Source organism: Zea mays, unplaced genomic scaffold (assembly GCF_902167145.1).
Source record: "Zea mays cultivar B73 unplaced genomic scaffold, Zm-B73-REFERENCE-NAM-5.0 scaffold_66, whole genome shotgun sequence".
Taxonomy (NCBI): Eukaryota; Viridiplantae; Streptophyta; class Magnoliopsida; order Poales; family Poaceae; genus Zea; species Zea mays.
In genome coordinates, this window is record NW_023367322.1 from 2501 (window position 1) to 23493 (window position 20993).

At 45.4% G+C, this 20993-nt stretch overlaps 1 protein-coding gene across 1 annotated transcript in view; it reads right to left on the minus strand.

Annotated features, from left to right (window-relative positions):
* The window catches only part of LOC118475790 (probable cytochrome c biosynthesis protein), a 12938-nt gene extending 1234 nt beyond the window's left edge, over positions 1-11704 (minus strand). Inside the window, exon 1 of the mRNA XM_035963970.1 lies at positions 1-11704. This exon is cut by the window's left edge and continues 1234 nt beyond it. Coding sequence (XP_035819863.1) covers positions 5861-7726 — 1866 coding nt within the window. The 5' untranslated portion in view covers positions 7727-11704 and the 3' untranslated portion in view covers positions 1-5860.
* Between the last annotated feature and the right edge of the window lie 9289 nt (positions 11705-20993).

Sequence of the window (20993 nt, forward strand, 5' to 3'; positions counted from 1 at the left end):
CCGAAGCCTTCGGAGTATCTTTTTGATAGGCGCCTCTATCTGTATGGGGAATTCGCTGCTGAAAGATCCCGCCCAGTGTCCCCTTCCTTCCCCCGCCGCCTTCCGACCAAAGGGAGTATACAATTTATTCTTCAGGACACTCATGCCCGATCGTGAGACTGCCTGTTGAACGCCTGATGGCACCTTGCTCTGACCTGAGCTATGCAACAACGAGATCCCCCTTGATCTTTGCCGGATGTGCTTGACGGTCCCCCATAATACGCTAACTTGGGGACTTTCTTTTCCAAGAGTCTCCGCTAGTTGAACCGCGTCCAGTAGACGACCTCTTCCGCTCATCCCCTTCGTCAGCTCTTTGATAGGGATACTATAACCTAGGTCCCTTAACTTGGAATGGATGGCGGAGCGTAGGTGGCAGGCAGTTATATGGATACGGTGCTTTACCCGTAGACGCTTCTCCAGCTCTCGCAAGAATTGTATGGGAGTCGTCCTCGGGGGACTTCCCGAATGACCGTACCGGGGAATTCTACCGTACTCCGTGCAGCTATGGTTGTTGATCCTGCGGAGCCTACCCAAAGGTTCAGGCCGGATTGTAGGAAGTGGGTGATACGTTTTTGTATTTCTATGAGAAGAAATACGGCACCCACGATTCCCAGTAGTAAGTCGTCGGCATATCGCGCGTAACAAATCCTTATTAATAAGGAATGGCTTTTAAAGGGGGCCAGCTTACGGGCCAGGCCTCTCTCTGACCTGGTAACTAGTATCGCCTCCCCGCCCAGCTCTATCAGCGGGCCCCTTCTTTTGCAATACTTAAGAAGGTCTCTCATGGCCAAATTCTTATTAAAGCCTTCTCTACCATTGAATTCGGCCTTCGGGGTCAACCCAGCGGCTTCTATGAGGAAGGCGGCGCAAAGGAGGCTCGAGGGCTTGTTAAGGAAGGCGGCTAGGGAAGGAGGGAAAACGAAAGGCGTTTTCTGGTCTCCCCTTCGCCTGGGGGTGCTTGTGGGGGGGGTGTGCCACGACGAAACAAGGGAATGAAAGGTCGCTTTGCGTTGGATGCTCTTTACCCTCCCCACTATGAGGGCTCTGTTGTCTTGGGGAGCGTTGAAGCTTGCTTCTTTTCCATACTTTTCTTGGTCATCAATACGACGACCTATTCTTAATAGAACCGATCTTATTTTCACTACAAGAGGAATTTCGTGCTTCTGCCGGATCCTCCCTATCTCCTGATCGAGCTTGTGTAGGTAGATATTGCCTAATAGGGCCGATAGTAGTACACTGTTTGGGACGGAGTCAGGGCCCTTCTCACCTCCTACGAGTCGTCCGGCGGAAAACTGTTTCTGAGTGGGGTAAAAGAACTTGGAATCGTCGATCTCTTCCTTCAAGATTGAGATGAATCGATGTCGGTCGATGGTGTGAAAACACTTCCTGATGTCGAATTCCAAAAACCAGCGAGAGGTTCCCCACTCTTCTTTGATCCGTCTGAGGGCCGAGTGGCAGCCTCGACCCGAGCGGAAGTGCGATGTGTCTGGAAACTCGGGATCGTAAATGGATTCGGGTACCATTCTGATCGCCTCTTTCATGATCTTTTCTATGGGTAGAACTACTGTGAGCGGTCTAAACTTCGACCCTTCTTTCTTTCTTCATTTAAAAAAAGGGGAGCAAAGCCTGTTTTTTGCTCCCTCAATTGATAGATCAGGGCCCCTCCTGCCGGCCCGAACGAAAGGCTCTTTCAGGAAGTAGTCCCGGGCCCGGCACCAACCAAGAGGAGGCGGGGCTCTCTCCAATCATTCCGAAGAGCCGAGATCTCGTAAAGGAAAAATTAGCTAGCTCAGCAGGTTTGGACCCGGGTGAATCAGTTCAGTGAAGGAAGGGAGCCTAAGCCTAAACTTAAGGCTTTTCCAAGCCTTGCCGATAGGCGCCTCATGGCTCGCTCAGTTCGCTCGCGGAGTTCTTAGATCAGTAGATTTGGATAGAGTCTCGCTCATCTCATAAAGGAAGAGTAGCGCGCTAGCGCGGCTCGCTTCGCTTTTCGACGCGGAGCTCGCAGCTGTCGAAGCCTGCTTCAAAACTACAGGGCGTGCGTTAGCACTACGGCTTTTCAGCCTCCCTTTGCTGGTTCCGAACTATCACTGATCCCACCTTCAAACCTTTTTCTTTTAATCTCAGGAAGGCTTTCTCGGGGAGAAAGCTGGTTGGGGAACTGCTAAACGACCTAAAAGAAAGAGGAGACTGACTCTGACCTTTCAAAGCCCTATCTCATCTGGTTGATAGTAGAAGGTACGTACGATGGTACCATGGACATAAACGAGGTCGAGCATATCTTTAATGATTTAAAACTAAAGCGTACCTAAAGCCTGCCCTGGATATGAAAAAGGGATTTGAGCCAGAAGAAGATGAGGATCTATCACCAGATGAGGAAATGGAAACAACTAAGTATTAGTTAGGTTCCGGAAATGGAAATGGTAACAGCGGCCCAAAACTCAAATGGTAAGGTTTTCTTTGAAAAGAAAAAGGAATGGGATGGGGTATGAATCCTTAACTACAAAAGAAAAGTAAGCACCTCTCCTAACTAATTAGTTAGTATCGAGAGACTAGGCTTTTCATTAAAGTTGAAGGAGACAAACAAAGTCTTGCCGATGGAAGAAATTCCATCGTCGTAAGGGAAGGCCTTGGTCAATCAACTCACCGCCATTGACCAGGGGAGGGGGGAACAATCTGATGAGCGAGATCATAACACGTGAACAACAAACCATACCGATAGGTTGATAGTTTTCTGTTGGTACGGCGTGTGGTCACAGGAACAATCGGCGGTCGTAGCATGAACTAAAGAGTACCTTCATTTTACAGCGTATAGAGGTGTACCAATCCCACCATGATCGCCAGAGCAAGATTCATTCTTTAATCGCTACCAGATCAAACATGAGACCAGCATCCGGAACGCAAAAGTTTTTAGAAATCCTTATCTTTCGGCTTTTTAAAGAAGATAGGCCATTACAAAAACAAGGTCTAACAGTCGACTCTTTCCTATCAGGATTTTACAACCTGAATACCAACCTGGGGGACCACTATTATATTAGAAGAGAGCATAATAAGTAAATGCCGACGCCATCTTTTACTTTTTGGATTGGATTGGATGGTCGGCGGCGCCATAAACTCGATAACCAGCACCGCGGAGTCAATAAATTCAACTAAATAGAATCCTAAAACAATCTTATTCGAGCACACGCGGGACCCGCAGCAATGAAATTCACACAAGCGGCAATCATCCGAGCAGAGAATGGAGAAGGGAAATATACTTTGAATTGTTTTTCCGAATGAGAAAGCCTTTGGCAAACTCCTTGCAAATCCGTTTTTGCCGGGCACAATAGACATATCTGCTCAGTCACAACATAAGGAACCCCCAATGTTCCTCAAAGCCTACCCGGCCTGACAGCTTTAGTTGAATGATCTGATCCCGAAGCTAGCTTTCTACTTAAATTGCTATGACTGGCCAACTAATGATCGGACTACCTATCTTGATGTTTTGAATCTGTATTCAGAGCTTTTTTCCAACTACCGGGACTACTAATTTAAAGTACAAAGCTCTCCTATGAATATGCTACTGCTCTTACTTTCTACCTGAATCCGAGCATTGAAGCAAGCTCTTTATCGCACCATAACCGAGTCTCCCCTTGCAGCTCTGATCAATCCACCCGGCAAATAACTGCTCCTTACTCTTTGATTGTATGTCCATTTTTGCTTGATGTCTGGCTCACCGGATCTGGTACATGAAAAAGCCATTCCTTTTCGCTTTCCTTCAACCACTCAGTATACTTTTTTACTGGAAGAGTCAAGCGAAAGCAATTAGTTTAGAAGGAAGAGGAAGACCTGGGGTGGGGGGCTTACGTCCTCATTTCACTCTTTTTGCTCCTGCGAGACACGACTCAACTACTTTTTACAATTGACAGGGTAGCTCGGAGGTCAGATGAGGGGTCTTCCCCATAAAGATAGATTAGTACTGGAAGGTTCAGATGAAGGAAGGGCGGGCTGAAACAAGGCACAAACTTTGAAATGGGGTAGGGTAAATAAATATGAGCAATCCGTGAGAATAGCAAACCCCTATCTCTTATAAAGAAGAAGATAGATAGGTCCACGAGTTGAGACAGAGAAGTTCTGACTAATCAAGTAGGAGTTTACCCACGAGAGTCAGAGGCTGCATCATCAAAGGGGTATAGAAATAATTCAGAAGCACTATGGCCTGAAGCGAAGGGCAGGAACGAACGGAATCAATGTGTTCCAATTTATCCGGAGTAAGGACAGCAGCCGAGAAGGGGAAAAAAAATAGCGTAGAAAAAAAAAGGTAGGACCAGATCATGCGAAGAGCTCTTCGCCCTATTGATTAGGAATCTCGATCAGAAACCACCAGGCCATGTCTCCCGATAAAAATCCCCACAATGGATGTCAGGCCTTGGCTTCATAAAATCTGATTGGATCCGCACTATAGGATAAGAATACAGATAGGCTGACTATGACTAAGAAGATCTTCCAATTTTCTTACCTGAAAAGATGAGTTATTCAAAGGAATACCTGCAAAATAGAATAAACACATGGCACAGCTGGGTGCTAGAATAGTAGTTAATAGAAGTTCTAGTCACTTAAAAAAAAAATAACCACTGCTTAACTTAATTAGATCGTAGAAGATAAGCAAGCGGGTTCGGGCAGTTAGTCCTATTTGAAGGTCAGAAGTTCGGGTAGTAAGGGCTAGGTTTATATAGGGGCTATATTTTTTAGAAACATATGGTCTTGCTCATTTCCCATCAAGGAATGGAGATTGGGTTGGTGTTTGGAAGGGATTCAGTAAACTGACCTTGGCCAGCAAGCAGAAAAAGGACTGACGTCTTGGGGCGCGCTAGCGCGCGTACTCTTCTTCTGCGAGACTCCATCCAAATCCACCACTTACTCGTTGGTTGGTGTTCCATTCTGTTATCTTAGACTATGCTGCCTTCTTCAATTCCATTCTTCGTCTCCCTAGTCGAAGTCTTCTTGCTGGCCCAACCCAGCATTTTTGAGTGCCGTGCCAGGGCGATAGGCGCTCCGCAGTCACGCATGATCACCAGAGCCTTTCTTGGCTATGTAAATATAGGGCCGGAATAAGTGCAAGATCCTCAACAAAATGGATTAAGGTGGGCTTCGGATTATTAATAATTTTTTCTATCTTGTCATTAAGTTCTTGTTTGAATCTGCCTTATCACAATATCCCTCCTTTTAGGGATAAAGCTATCAATGGCGAATCGAGCATTCGCTATCCTTTTTATTTTTTTAGCTTTGAATGGAAGAAAAGTAATGAAACCTGCGATGGCTACTGAATAACCTCCTTCTATTTTATTAATTTGAAACCCTTTTACCTTTTTCTTCGTTCGCCAAATCTTCTTCAGTTCTATCCAAGCTCGGTTTTGTCTGAATCTTTGTGGAAGAAGAAGCGGTTCGCCAGCCGCTACATCCAGGGATCCCACAAAATCATTAAACCCGGCGGCTGCTCGCTCTTTGATCAGTGATTCACCGGCCACTAGATCGATGAAGAATCTCTCAAAAATCCGCTTTTTGATCAGTGATTCACCAGCCACTACATTCTTGGATCCCACCTTATTCTCAAACCTGGTGGCTCGCTTGATTGGCAGTCCTGTAAGCTCATCTTGCATACAAATTTTTGGGGTACCAAGGCCTGCATCCACCAAGAACATTTCTTCCCTTAAGCGTAAGCGTAAAACTGAAGATTGTAAGGCGTTTCCACTACATAATAAGAAACTCGAATTAGATCTTGGAAATGATCGACTCCAATAGATGCTCATCATAAGCTTTTTTTTCCTCCTATTCCTATTGATCAGAAGTATCCAGCAGCGCCACGCCAGAGTGACTTCCGAAGCGCTACGGACGGGACGAAATCCGGCAGCCAGCCAGTTGCTGGCTCGGAATAACCAGCCCAGCAAGAAGCTAAATTCTTCCATAACATAACGGGGCGGGGTTGCGCGCGAGCCGGGTGACGTAGGTGCACAAGAGTACTTCGCGCCACAACCATCTCTTTTTTATAGGTTCTACGGACCTGCTTCATCTGGTAAAAAAGAGTCATAGATATGCCTGTAATTAGAAGGAAGAACCGCCATAAAAATCTTCCTCGTGTATCGTCTGTAGCAGAACTATGAACGGGAGCTAGCAATCCGGACCGTATTGAAAAGGTTCCTGAGACACAGCATGGAAGAGTCAAAATATTCAGAAGCGAGGTCCAATAATGAAGAAGGGGTAGAATTACTGAATGAATAAGAGCTGTGGCTAATACCCGAGGCATAAAAGACGCATTTTCTACGGGATCCCGAAACCACCAGCCACCCCGACCTAATTCATGATGAGCCCACCAACTTCCTGGCGAGATGCCTACGGTTAAAAACAACCAACATGTCAAGATCCAAATTCGAATTGGTTCCTGGTCCTGGTCAGAGACCACTGTGTTCGCGCCGGCGGTCCAACAAAGAGGCGAAGTAGTGGTGTCTTTCTTTCCATTACGAACGACAACACGCTTCGCCTGCTCCCTCCCCGTGTCCATTAGCGCTCCTGTCCAGAGCGAAGAGAAGGCGAAAAAGCGCCGCCGAAGCAGGCTTCTATTGCTACGCAACAATAGAGCAGGCGCGCCGCCCACAAAATGTTTGAATGATCGGGTAAAGAGCGAGCTTCTTATATGGGATCCGACGCATCCAGCAGAGCGAAGCAGCGTTCCATTCTTTTCGGCGGCATCCTTCCGCATTGGCGGCGAGTGGAGTGCCACAATCCCATTCATCATTTTTGATCTACATAACCCAAAGCCCATAGCACTGGCGACGTCTCCGGCATAAATGCAAGGAGGATGTATAGCTGATATAGGATCTTGTGGAACAGGATTTGATTCTGCAAGCGGTTCGGTACGAACGAAGAAATTTCGAACAAAAGGATCGGAACTCGCTGATAGGAAAGGAGAGAAAAACAAAGCAATGCCAAGAGCTCCGTCAATCTGCTGTTCATCGATAGACGAAGCTCTCTCTTTTTCATCTCGTGCCAGATGTAACAAAAGATTAGTCCTTTTTCCTTCTCGCGAACCACGGGAGCGCCCAGCGCCCAGAAGAGCAAAGCTCATTTTCAAAACTGGGTCAAGCGGCGCATTAAAAAGGGCTGGCCCGTTAAAAGGACGCTTACTTTGCGAACGAAGTTCAGAATCAACAAGGGTTCTCCGAACGAAGGGAGTGTACAACTGGGGCGCAGCTCCACTTTTTTGTTGGAGAGATAGAATGGAGTTCTTCACGAAGTTCGAGACAAAGGAAAAAATAAAAGTTTCTCTATAGCCTCTGCGTTTTGAGACATTATGGCTTTGGGGTCGACCCCGGTACCGGTAACAAAAAAGGAATCCATAAAAACTTGGGATCCAACACCATGAGAAAATACTACCCTCATGATTAGACCATGTCCCTGAGATTTGATAAAAAAAAGGTGCATTAGCGGTTAATACGTTGTAATTAGATAAGTTATTTGGAATATGACGGAACGAAAGACCAAGGAAAGAAAGAAGAATGCACCAAAATGCAGGTGCTGCACCAAACGCTGGTGGTTGTTTCTTGTTGTAAGTGAATGCAACGAAAAGACCCGGAAATAACAAATAATGAGAAAATTCATTTATAGACATTTCGTGCTCATTTCCTAATTTCTGCTTAGTTATTCCCATCATCCGGTAACCACAGGATGATCCCAATCTCCTTTTAGTAATAGATCTTTTTGATATGTCTCAGCGGCAAGGAAGAGAAAATGCAATGCATCGAGTCGTTTATCAAGAAAGTGGACGAGCTATGGATCAAGATCATATTTAGTCCAATTTCTACCGGTGCACTTCTCATGAAATAATTCCCTTTCCAAGGAAAGGAAAACAAGAACTCGAATACTCGTAATAGCGATCCCGATCCACCTACTTTTTTTCTATTCTTTTATTCTAAAGCACAAGCCATTTTTATGCATGGGGCATAAGAGTGGACAATCTATGTTATCGAAGGAAGTAAATAACAACACTTCAGCGTTTCGGTCTACCCACCCTCATTCAGTAAACCAATAGGATTGCAGCATTGGAATTAGAGTTGGCCAGGTCCTCTAAAAAGAAAAGAAGAAACTACTTAGACTTAGACTTAGAATAGAGAAATGCCATTGGTTTTCTCGTACTACGATATCTTTTTTTTTGTTTTTGGCCATGATTGTGCTGCTCCTGTGAAGGCTAGTGGGAAAGCTCACCGTTCGTTGTGATGAGTGGGGGCCTTGTATCTGTATTCGGATCAGCTCCTTAACATAGTTTCCTGCTTGAACCCTGGCTGGGAGCTGGGAGAGGTGTCCCACTACAGGTGCAAATAAACCATTTTACCTTTCAGGGGAAAGGAAACAAACCACTCAATAATCGGTAGAAATTCCTCCTACTGAACTGAGCCAATCTCTCTCCTTTTGTCTAGTTAGCCGGTTCTGATTGCAGCTTCCTATTTTCCTATTATTGTTTCTCTTCCATCGAGAAGCCATTCTTCATAAGTCAATAACTGGGAGCCAGTGTCATTAAGTGGCCTATCAGAATACAGGTAGCAACCATACGCACTTGGCTTGGCTGAAAAATCCTGCTCATAAGCCAGGTCTGTGTGCCGAGTACAGCCGTTGCCTCAGGGGAAGCGAACAAAGTCATTGGAATAGTTTATTTATTGGGTGGGTCCTTCTCTTCTCATTTCAAGATCGATCATCTCGAGTCTCGGGCTGAATAACCTACTCTTCCTCCGATCTGTAAAGATGAATTTCAATACCTTGTTCTTATATGAGTTTCATGAGTACGATCTAGACTATACTTATTTTATCAGGTTTTTTTCGCATAGCGAGTAGAGGAATAGTTTATAGTTTTGGAACCACCTGAGCAGGAATCGCTGATCCACCTTCACTTGTTTCCTCTGGCTTCGATTCTTTTATTGTATAGTGGACTACTTAGGAGCTTTAGCACTGACCCTCGTGAAAAAAAGAGCTGGGACCCACCTACTATAGATATAGATATAGATGGGCCTCGTTCCTTTATAATACGATCTAGCTTGATCCATCATCCTCAAATTATGATAACTGCCTTCTAGCCGCAGCCGGAGCTACTTCTAATCCGGAATCCAAAGGAGTCGAGCTTTTCGTACTACCATCGCCCGGGCATCGCTTTCTTCCCACTGCTTTCGTCCTGTTTTATTGCTCCTCCTCTCAACTTATTGTTCTTGTGAATACCGTACGTAGTAGTTCTTGTGAATATCAATCTAGGCGTAGGGCTTGCAAGATTCGCTTCGTGCCGTTGGGAAAACACTGGTATATGCTTAGCCCTTCTCTTCCTTGAGGTTTAAGGGGGAAAGATATCGTCTTCTAAACTGAGGAGAGTTATGTATCGCCTTAGCTTATCTGCTGCCTTGTTTTACGAATCTGACTTCACCCTAAAGAACAATAAGAAGTCAATGGGTTTGGTTTCTGACCGCACTTCTCTACAGGCATCCCACCCGTCCTCTTCCTCCAGCAGCTCAAGGTACGCACAGGAAACCACATCTTGAACCACGGAATTAGCCGTGATAGGTTTCTTCTTCCGCTCGGTACTCATCTACCCTAATCTTCCCCTCGCAGTGGATTCCACTAGGTTCTTAACCTCTTCCCAATTCTTAAACTGAAACCTGCGATGTCTAATCCAACTCGGCACCTAACCAGCTTGTCAGCATCGTAAGTTTGCCTCAACATTCCCCCTAGAAATAGAATAAGAATGTAAATCTACTTTCATTTAGGGATGATACTTTCTTTTTTTTTCTAGAACTAGAATAAGTAAGTATGCTCTGGAGTAAAAGGATTCGAACCTTTGCATGCCGGTACCAAAAACCGATGCCTTACCACTTGGCTATACTCCAAACGGTCGGTTCCTGGGGAGAGGGGGAAGGGAGAAGCAGGGCTCGAAGAAAACGAGCCGTGCAAGGACGCGGGGATATAGCAAGTAAGCTGCAAGGTTTTCCCTTTAGGACCGACTACAACAAGCTCGCGACTCTAATAGAAACTAAGGGTCAGCTCTCTGCTCTATTTGCTTGCAATGCGTTGCCTATCAAAGTCGGCGAACGCTTCCACCCCCTCTTGCCCTTGTTACGCAACACGCCAACAAAGAACCTTGGTTCCGTTGCGCCCTGTACTGTATTCCGAGGCGACCATTTCGCGCGGTTCGATCCATTTCCCGATCCGAAAAATCCGATAACGTACCTATATGAGTGGGATGGATGGTAAATCATTTGCAGTCTTTTTCGGCAGGACCTAGACACGGAGGTTCGGGAAGTAGCGCATGACAGCATTCACTGGTGAAAGGACTGGCAGCAGCGAGAGCATCATAGTTGACATGGTCGGAGCTACAGTCCCCATATCCGTCTCTACTCTTTCTGTAATTGACTCCCTCCCGCTCCCGTCCATCAAAAAGTGTTATTTCCTCCAGCTCCCTCCGATGCCGGTAGATTAGATTAATTCATTGACAAAACCCATTGATTCCAAGCAAGAGGATGCGCCTAGCGCTAGTTGCTCAATCCGTTGCTTGTTTGGTGATAAAATCGCTGATGCGAACTCGGTAGTGCTACTGAAACCACTTTGTGCATCTTCTGTTGCCAGGAAAGAAAGACGTGCTGGGTCAGTCCGGCACGTCACGCTTGCTAATACGGCCCGGCTGCCCCTATACAGAAATAGTTTAATCGATTGACCGACTTTACTTTACTTTATCGCACGCATAGATAGTTTCGACTGCAGAGGCTAACCTACTGTGATCTCATTTAGTTGGCAACTCGACTCCAACCCGATCTAGAAGAGGATTTCTTTAAATCAATAGCACTTCTCTCTCAACTGTGCAGTCGACCACAAAACCATGGAATTTCTATATGAAAATAAGAGATGCTTCTAGGGACAATCAAGATCACTAGGAAAGAGCTGAGTTAAAGTGGCACTCACTTGATTAAAGGGTTTCGTGTGTACTGACTGATCTAAGTGCAGAACCATTCAAGAAACGTAATTGAAAGAAAGAAAGAGCGCTATTCTTCTTTAGTTAGGTACTGCCATCAATGAGTTTGCTAAGAAAGACCCCGGTGGAATATTTGGCCTGCTTACTAACTTATAGGCTTCAGAGGGGACCCTTTCTCGCCCAGCCCCACCTACAGGGAGTGTAGGATTTCGTTCGCAACTCTTTTTCCTAGAAATCTCAATCCAGCGAGTCACTACTCTTTTTCTCAAACAAGAAGCTGACAAAGAGATCCATCCATTTCTAAGTTTGTCTCCACCTCATTGGCCATCTATTTTATTTTCCCAAGAGACTGGTTTGATTCCACCAGAGTCTCTCTTAGCGCATAAGTTGAAATTCATTCAGATTAGCATGAAAACCATTCTGCAAGATATCAAGAAATTCTTTAAATAAGTCATCATTCATTAGCGCGTAAGAGCATTCATTCTATCAACGATATTTCTCGAACTGGCGCACTTCCAGGAAAGTAGGAGATTTCTCGTAAGGATTATACGTGATTTTCCCATTATGTGAGCGTGCATTTCCTCAATCATTAAGAATTGGGCCTTGGGAAGAAAAACTAGTTCTATGTCAATTCTACAGCCAGAGAAAGAATCAAGTCTATCTCACTCATATAGTGGCTGCCAGTGGCACTATTTCTTTTCCAGACAAACCTTTTATTTTATGGTAGTTTCACTCCGATTGCGGGAGGGAAGCAGGGCTATAGAAATCAGTTCAGAAAAGGACTGATTGATAGACTCAATTTTACGGAGAAGAAAGGAATATTCACAGCATTCATCACTTCTATATTTTACTATGATTTTTCGAGCGTGTATAGAGCCTATCTAGCTCTATTTCCTAGTTTCTCCTTTAAGTTGTGAGGATTGAGTTTGCTTTGATTCTGGTTCAGGGCAAGGGCTACTTTCTTGAGTTCGTATAAGCATGGATCTAATCTTACCTGGATTGGTTATCGAGATGAGAAGACTGGCACTTTAAAGCGGGTAACGTATAGGATAGTCCAAGTAGAGAGGCCGGGTCTTATACCAGTAGCTTCAACCCAGTAGGTTATTTTGACTGGGCCTTTAGTTGGCAACTCGACTCCAACCCGATCTAGAATCAGATTTCTTTTTTGCGAACTCATAACTTAGCTAAATGGGGAGAACGAAGAGGCGTGGGAAATTGGGGGACGGACTCCTCAATACCGGATGAAGTTGGCTTACTTAAGTCCTTGGAGCTTCCCCCGCGGTAGAAGAATCTATCTTAAGGATATCGTCGGCATCACAACGAAGACACACATTCCGCACTACTTGCTCATCCCATGACTTCCCATCAGCTTTCCGTAGATCCCTCACAATCGAGTTAGGCCGATTAGGGAATTTCTCTCTCTTCGAACCTTGGGATCCAGTAGTCCACCCAAACTTGCTGTGCTTAAACCATCTCCAATGCGCCAGATCAGACCCGCCAAAAGAGTTTCCCTTGCAGCACAAACACCCTCCTCCATGTGATCGAAGCCTGAGGCGGAACCTTTGCTTTGCCCTTAGACAATCTCTATTCGGGTAGTCGCGCCCTTGAAGCACCTGAGCACATAGAGAATCAACGGCAGTCAACAGACTTCATCTCAACTGAGTGTGCCGGTCCCAGGTTCTCCAGTGGAGTCGATATGTGTGAGTTGAGTCTAGCAGGGGCAGGGGAGTGAGAATAGTCGACAGTTGAATAGCTTGGCCAGAGAAAGAGGGAATGAATGATCGGTCTCGTTCTGGATCTCTTTCCTTGCGCCCTAGTCCATTCCATCTATCTTGACTGCAACTTGGATTCTTTCTTGACTGCTATTTGGATTGGTAGTCCGTCAAATCTCTAAGCAGGTGGCTAGAAAACCTTCCGGAATAGGAGGAATATCAGATAGTTTCTCTTCTCATCAGGAATGGAATTCGGTTTCCAATCTGGTCACACATGACTCTTGTCCTAAAGCAATTTATTGATTAGGAGCAGTGGGTGGCCCATAGAAAGGAATGCCTGCCTATCCATAGCCGGGCAAATTGCTGCATATTCAAGTCACCCAATTCTCTTCTCTTGCACTATGTCTATTGGAATGGACCCTTGATTCTCCAGCAGATCCTCCTGGTATGGAAGGATATCATCCACAAAACAGATTGCTGAAAATGCCATGCCATCCAAGTTCGCAAAGGAGCGGTCTTCCTAATCTCTCTTTTGTTTGTGGGAATCTCTAGTGAGACCTTTTGATTTCCGGGGTTTCCTACTGTCTTTTGACTTTGGCGGACTCTGCATAAAATCTTGTATGGTGGTCCAGTTATTTCTAGAATATTTCACAGGATGATCGTGTGCGGCTCCTATCCAGCTAACCAAATGGATCAGTACCTGTTTGCGAATTTATCTTTCCCAAAGTGGACACAATGATTCGAAATTAAGGAAATCTCCGAATTCTCAATGTGCATTTTCTGGTCCTTTCTTATGGACAATTCCGTTTTCCCATTGGCATAAAGACTTGTTTGACTACGATCCACGAACCAATTCACATACTCATCGGATCTATCCTTCGAAGAGAGTTGATCCGCTATTTGCAGGACTTCCGCACCCTCGATAGAATGAATGAAATGACTGAGCATAAAATCCTATATAGCAAGGATAGATTATACGGAATAGAAGAGTCGGTTCTAAGCTAATCAAAGTATGAATTCCCATAGCAATAGCAAAGAAAAAGGAAGCCCATATCTGATATATTGCTGAGGCATCTTGGGAAAGAGGTGTGTCTCGCATCCGCCGGCTATGAATTCAATGAGAAAATCCATGTGACACACGCAGATCAATACGGAAATGGCAAGGCATTCAACTCGACCCATTCATTCTCGACCATACGCCCTTAGCTCCCAACTCTCTGACCTGCCTCCCTTATACTAAATACTAAGACCGGTTTAAGAAGAGAAGTATTTGCTTGCTTGCCGGTTGAAGTCTGCTCGTCGCATTCTAGTCGTGCGTGATAGAATAGGCCCACATAAAGAGAAAGCGGAGACCTTCCCAAGGTTACTCATCTAGATCTGGATAATCACTAGCTATATTATTTCCTGCTCCTAAATTCTCGTAAATAGAGGATAGGCCCGGCCCGGCACCCCACAGTCACGGCACCTCTAAGAAGACACCTATTCCCGGCGCACTCCATGTGAAAGACACCTATTCTCGGCACTATTCCATAGCACACACACTTATACTTAAGTAGGCATAGCTCCGTTAAGAGCTCATCGAACTTTACTTCTAGTGATAGAAGGGGTAAAGGTGAATTTAAGTCCTCTTTCTCTCGGAAATATACGCCACATGCCAGTGATCGATCTCTCTCAAGCTAGGTATCGGTGAAGTCCGTCATGGAATTGAAGTGGTAGAGTGGTAAGTGGGCGTACGGTCTATGGATTTCCTATCAGTGGCATTAGTTCCTTCTCTAGATAGATGGCTATTGAGCTTCTCATTCGTGAGAGTCATGCGCCGGATCAAGGGCTCTCTCATCTCCTATTTGGAAATGTATAGGTTCTGTAAGTGGCCAGTGCCCGCGAGTAAAGGCAGATCATCAAAAGTCATCTAATCCATCTAAGTGCCGGTATTGCCCAGTGCTTGACTGGAGTTGTCATGATACCCGGATACTCACCTCACTATACGCCAATTCAGGGAAAGGTCATGCTGGGAAGCTTCCTTGAAAGATAGTCTCAACACTCTCGATGAGAAACGAGAACCCAGCCAACGAAGGTTTATGCATATATTGGTCCGCATCCAGAGGAAGTCAAGGTTTCCAGATGTGCTCATCCCTGCTTGCTGATATGCAAATCGATTGGAATTGGCAAATCATAGAGTTTGTCGCTGACAAGAGCTGTTTTGGCCATGGTGATCCTCCTCTCAATACCCATTCCTGCGAATTCCCAATCCAATTATATTAGTATAATGTGTAGAAGAAAAAGGGGAATCCATGAGAAAGCCCATATTGTTCGTGGCAATGGAACATTCCTTTCCACTTTTGTGAATGGAGATCACTGACGAGCACTCTTGCGCAAATCAAGAGTCAAGGTAGGAGCTATGAAGCTGTCCCGGGTAGGAAAGGATCCCTTTGAGTTCATATTGCTGCAGGAGAAAGAGAAGGGCACAGAGCTTCTATATACCACTGGATTCCACCAGACTGTTCTGTGGAAAACACGGCACCCTATCCCTTCCCTGACGGGAACCTGGATACCATAGCATAGGAACCTCGAAAATACGTATTATAGGTTGGTTGTATACACACTCATCCTTTAAGAAGATAAGAGAGCCCCGCGGACATTTCATTTCCTTCCTCGAAACCTGGAAACTGATACTGCCTCGATTCTGCTTCCGTCTATCATGTCCAATCTTACTTTCGTGCCGATGAAGGGCAGTCCGGAAGGTGGAGTTAGCACCGGGCCGGCCTATTCTTAGAAGCTGAAGTAGGAGTAGGAGCACTCTTCTTCCTCACCTCAAGCGTAGCCGTATTAGTTGGATCCGGCATCCTTTCGACTGGAGATACCCTCGCATTACCGGCTTCCCGGCATACTGGCAAGTTTACTTGACTCACCCATTCTTGAGACTGGCCACTACTTTGTTTGATTTCCTTGTCACTGTAGTAAGCAAGCGGCACCTATTGATCTACTTCCCTCTAGCATCACTCATCCTTACGGCACTAGTCCATCCATCCCTCGACCGAAGAGAGTCTTCCTCCTCACGGAACTAGGGTTGGTTTGGTTTCATAGACAAGACTTTCGAGCGCGACGTTGCGCACATCCTCTTGCTTGGTATCTTTTCTAGTGTGCATCACATTCATTTTCCTTTCCTTTCATGTAGATATGATAATCTTCGTGGCATCAACCTCATATAGGAGCTGCCAGTAGTACTAGTACTAGTACTTTCGCGGGATTTGAAAGCAGGCAAACTTATGATGCGAGTCTAGTTAGATTAGAATAGAACCAGCTGAAATCCGAACCAACCAATACGCTTCGCTTTCCTCTGCTCGTATAGACTCCGTTCGTGTTAGGACATCCATAGCCAATAGTAATAGTAGCTAGTAGCTTCGCCCCCCCTTGCCCCCGGAAAGGTTCTCATTCCTCACTGGATCTAGTTGACTTGCTGCTACAGCAATCAATCTATCTATATGTTCCGGACGGAAGAGAGAGTTTCCTACATTCCCATTCCCATGAACTGAACATCGGGTACCAACGATCTGGAATCCCGTGCTACAGATATGCACCTGTGCGGAACCAACCTGGCAATCCTCCTGTCTATTCTTTCTATCTGGACTAGCGCTTCCCACTGGAGCTTACTACTTGACTAGAGCACTTGAACTTGTTAGTTTCATTAGTCAGTTTCCTAGCATAGCAAAGTGAGTTTCCCATCAACGGATTATCATCCTGTTGTTTCCATGAACATCAGGTACATATATGAACCTGTCAACGGAGCGGAACATATGATATGAACCAAGTAGATTCGTCTTTTTGCTCGTCAATATGCTCGTAACATTAGTCGTTACTCGCTCGTTAGTAGTTACTCGCTCAGCTCATTAGTAGTGAACTATGATCATTTGTGAGGAGTATGTTTTCAACTCTATGTATGTCAATTCGAGAGTAGAGCGATCTATGTCAACCAAGAGCAGAACTCTCTCTATTTCCGGCACAGGCTTTCTTTCAATCAAGAAGAAGATTATTTCAGATTTTATCACTATCCGGACTGCTATCTACTATCTACCTATCTATCTACCCGGGCTCGTTGTGAGGCGGGACCCAACCCTCCTCTTCACTCCACTGCTTCAACAGAAATGGATCCATCATCTGCTACCCATGAGTAATAACGTTACGAATCTACCACTGATCCCGAGGGCAAGTATGAAAAAGAGAGTCAAGCAAGGTTGGATTCGTATGTTCCATTTGAGTAAGCCTCTGATGCCCTGCGCACATAGCTTCTTGCATGCCCGATGGCAGATCTCCCAACCTGGAGTATATTCCCGGCCCCGTAGCTTAGCTTAAGATCTTCGTATTTCAAGTCCACCGGCATGGGACCTGACCTTGGGAATAAGCCCCGCCCTGTCCTCTAAGATATGAGATCCACCCACACCCAAACCTGGAAAAGCGGCAGGCTCTAGTCGAACTCCATACCAGAAGAGAACCCTTTCCGTTGGAAGAAAGAGAAAAGGGGCCGGGCTATGCACTTCAAGAGAACCAACCCAAGAAGCACTCAATAAACTATTATATATAGTCCTGGCCACCAGATCAAGCTAGCAGGAATGGGTACTACAGCACCAAGAAAGATCGATGGAAAGGGATATGAAACTATTTTAGATGCACGCTCTAGCTCTAAAGCAAGCTTATACGCACTCATAAAGGTGCCGTCTAGTGCCGTGAAGATAAACCGATTCTCTGACCATCCCTCGAGATAGCCTTTTATTCTCTTTAAGGAAAGGATCTGGGAGCCATATAAGGATGAGTTAGCCGTAGGATATGATTCCTTCTTGCTTGTTGGGAAGGGAATAAGGGGATCGAGAATGATGCTGCAAACAAGATAAGGGATTCACCAAGGCAGTATTACTATTACTATTACTATTACTATGGAAATGGAAATGGAAATGGAAATGGTATAGAGCTAGCCCAGAAAAGAGAATCCATGGCATGGCTATTCACTCAATCAAAAGAGAAGGTCATAATCTGGAAACTATTCTCATACAGAAGGGTTCTACGCTAGGAATCACTAAACTAGACGAGCACTTCTCAAGTGCCAGCTAGGAAACTGTCTGTACTGTAAACCAACCACCCGTAGAGAACTTTTAGTAGATGGAAGCGAGCTCCCTAGTCCTATTCGACCCACTTGGAATTCCCTTATGTGAATCATTCATGTAGCATTGATATACGAGAATTCGAGATTGCTCCACCGGGCCTGACTAGTAAATACAGTATACGGGGAAGAGAGTCTTCTGAACCTGAAACCTATGAAGCAAGGAAATCACTCTACTCTGCAAGCTATTCCACTGGAAAGGACAGGTTTCTAAAGGAATGGGATTAGTACTACTTAATTAAGGAAGGGATGAGTGCTGTCTTCCGGGCGGGGGTTCTAGCAACTAAAGCAGTGGAAATGTTCTCGTTCTCTCATGCTTCAAAGCACAGAGTTGTGCCTGGCATTCCCATTTGTCTCTCTCTGTCGAAAGCTAGGTCAAAGGTGCCTGTGCTCGAAATGCAACATCACTCACTTGGTCTAGTGGGTCGGGGTTCATCAAGCTTTTCATCTCCTGAAGCGTATAGAATCCGCTCTTTAAGGTCGAGAATCCGCTCTGCTCTGGAAGGTCGAGTCGATTAGGCCTTGTCATCATGTCATCGCACTCCACTGGTATCAAAGTTCTCGGCCCTTTTCTTATATTACTTTGATTATATTATAGAAGTGTGCCCGGTCTTGTCTCAGCATTCGAGGTTGGATGTGTTTCCTCAGTCATCGTTCGAGGAAAGCTCTTGGCATCGGTCGTATTCTCTTCTCGTTCTGTTGGGAGCTGATATCCGTCATGGCAAGAGGAAAGGAATGGGATCGGCATTGCATTGGTTGGTACCAGTAGCTGTAGCAGCAAGTAGGTCGTTGGGAGCTGATTGTGTTAGTAGCTAGAATCCTGGTTGGGAAACAGCATTAGCACGAAACCATTCTATCAAAGCTATTTCGAGAACAGCCAGCCTTCTTGAGTAATAGGGCTTTCAGGCTCGCTAACCTCAGTGGGCTATCGTTATTTGTTTAGTATGGAATCGCATTTGGTACCCCCTTGCTTCAGCAGACGGAAAGAAAGCAAAGACGCTTCTAGGAATGCATATTCATTCGAGTCAAGCGTTGAAGCAGGACTGGCCGGCCGGTCTGTAAACGAGATCTAGAGAAGAAGCCAGGGAATTTCTCTTGTCAAAGAATCCCCGTTCTCTAGCAGCAAGTAGATCGTAGGGATCAGTGGTAGTAGGTAGCGAGACAAGAAATGACAAGTCAACCAGATATGGGGATGCGCTTGGAGATCGGAGAATTGCTCCACTCCGTTCCCAATAGCAGTAGAATCATATGGTCAATACAAACAAGTGCAGGATGTCAATCAAGTGACAGAGCCGGGGCAGATGATCTTTAGCCAACTACTCCTTATGAATCTGAATGGAATGCATATCTCAATTGGGAAGAAAGCAAAGGTCGAGGGTCAATACTTGAAAATGAAGGATCAGGAGATGCAAACTAAGATTTCCGATCTAGATCTGGTTCATCACCGGCACCCAATGGTTTTCTTCGGAGAAAGATCAGATATTCGTTTATTCAGTGCAAATCCGGATTCCGGCACCAAGGATCAACCTCATTGGCCTCCAGCTAGACTGTTGACTCCATTTTGCTTTGCATATATAGGAGAGCCACATTTCATTTCTCGAACTAGAGGGAATAGACCTATTTGCTTGCCGGGACCGGGATATGATCACCTTTGCTTGGTTCATAGCAGCTGGTGGATACGGTTTCATTCTAACCTTTGTTGACTTCGGGCAAGGTCAAGTAAGTCATGGGATCTATCTAGCTCATAAAGTGCCAGTGCCATTGAAGACTTGGCTATCAGTTGTATTGGACCCATGACCAATAGAGAGGTTGCCATTACGGCCTGTGTTCGGAGTACTGCTCCTCCAGAATAGAATGGTTCACACGTGAAAGTGCTTCGAAATATGAGGTTGAGAAGACCTGCCAGGTTCTGTCTCAGTGGATTGAAATCTCTATCGGCAAGCGTACTTAAAGGAGAACTGAAAAATCAGTTAGAGGGGCGTTAGCGAAGCTAAAAATAATAAACCCACCTAAACGTCAAATGAAGAAGCTGTAATAATAGATATAGAAGAATGCCTACCCTTGTTCTTAATATAAGGCCGCCAAAGTTCGAGTTTCCTTCCAGAGCAATCTGAAGACTCCTTCATATCGTTGCCTTTACGAAAAGATCGAATCTCTTTAATATAATAAAATATCTGGGCGTAGCGTAAGTGAAGTCAAGCTCTGTTCATTTGAATTCCGGCTCATATGTTGAGCGTAGACAAGTCTTTCTCAAGGTAGGTCTTGCTTGTTGCGAAGTCCGTTTTCCGGCCTTAGAAAGCAATTTCTCTTTGCCTCGATCAGTAGGCCCTAACGGCTCTATGTCCACCTCAATTTTGAGGGATAGAATAGAATATCTTCTTTGTGAGTCGGGGTATGTATCCTTTGATACAGGTAAGGCTCGCAGGGGTGAAGTGGGAAGTTTTTACTGCCGGAGAGAATGAATAGAAGTCTTGCCTTGCTTCTCACGTTTCTGTGTTCGTAGAAGCTTGGTCTATGGTTTCCTGTTTGTTAGCTTTGCTGCTCCAAGCATAGTTGGTGGATAGCTTAAAGGTGAGTGAGTGAGTCGGCAGGCTTATGTGATAGTAAGGGTCTAGTAAGTCAAGGGTGCCGCAGTCTATATCTTAGTTTAGTATAGTACGCCCTTAAGTGACAGAAGGAGGACAGGGCGCTAAGCAGAGAAAGAGCTTCCAATGCTAGAGGCGCGTGCATTGAGTAAGAAGTTTGATTTGAGGAGGAGCCCGAGAAGAAGCTTGCCGCGTTGAGGGTTGCTTCACTTTCCGCTGGGGCCTTGAGGAAGGATAGGGCTGCAAGGATACTAGCAAATTGGCTGATAGGGACCGGAAGCGTATTCGAAGAATTGTAGAGAGACCGGGCGCGGCCTAATTCATGGTTTTCTTCCTTGGGAAATCCTCTGCCATTTTGCCTAGTCTGAGAAATCTTCGTATGTTTCTTTACATGCCTTTGTATAAAGACAATCATTGTCGGACGGACTTCTTAACTTAATAAAGAGAAGGGCGCGGCAGTCGACTCTGCTCCTTGGCTTGGGGTGGGGAGTTCCGCTTTCGGAATACGCAAATTGGACTTCTCCATT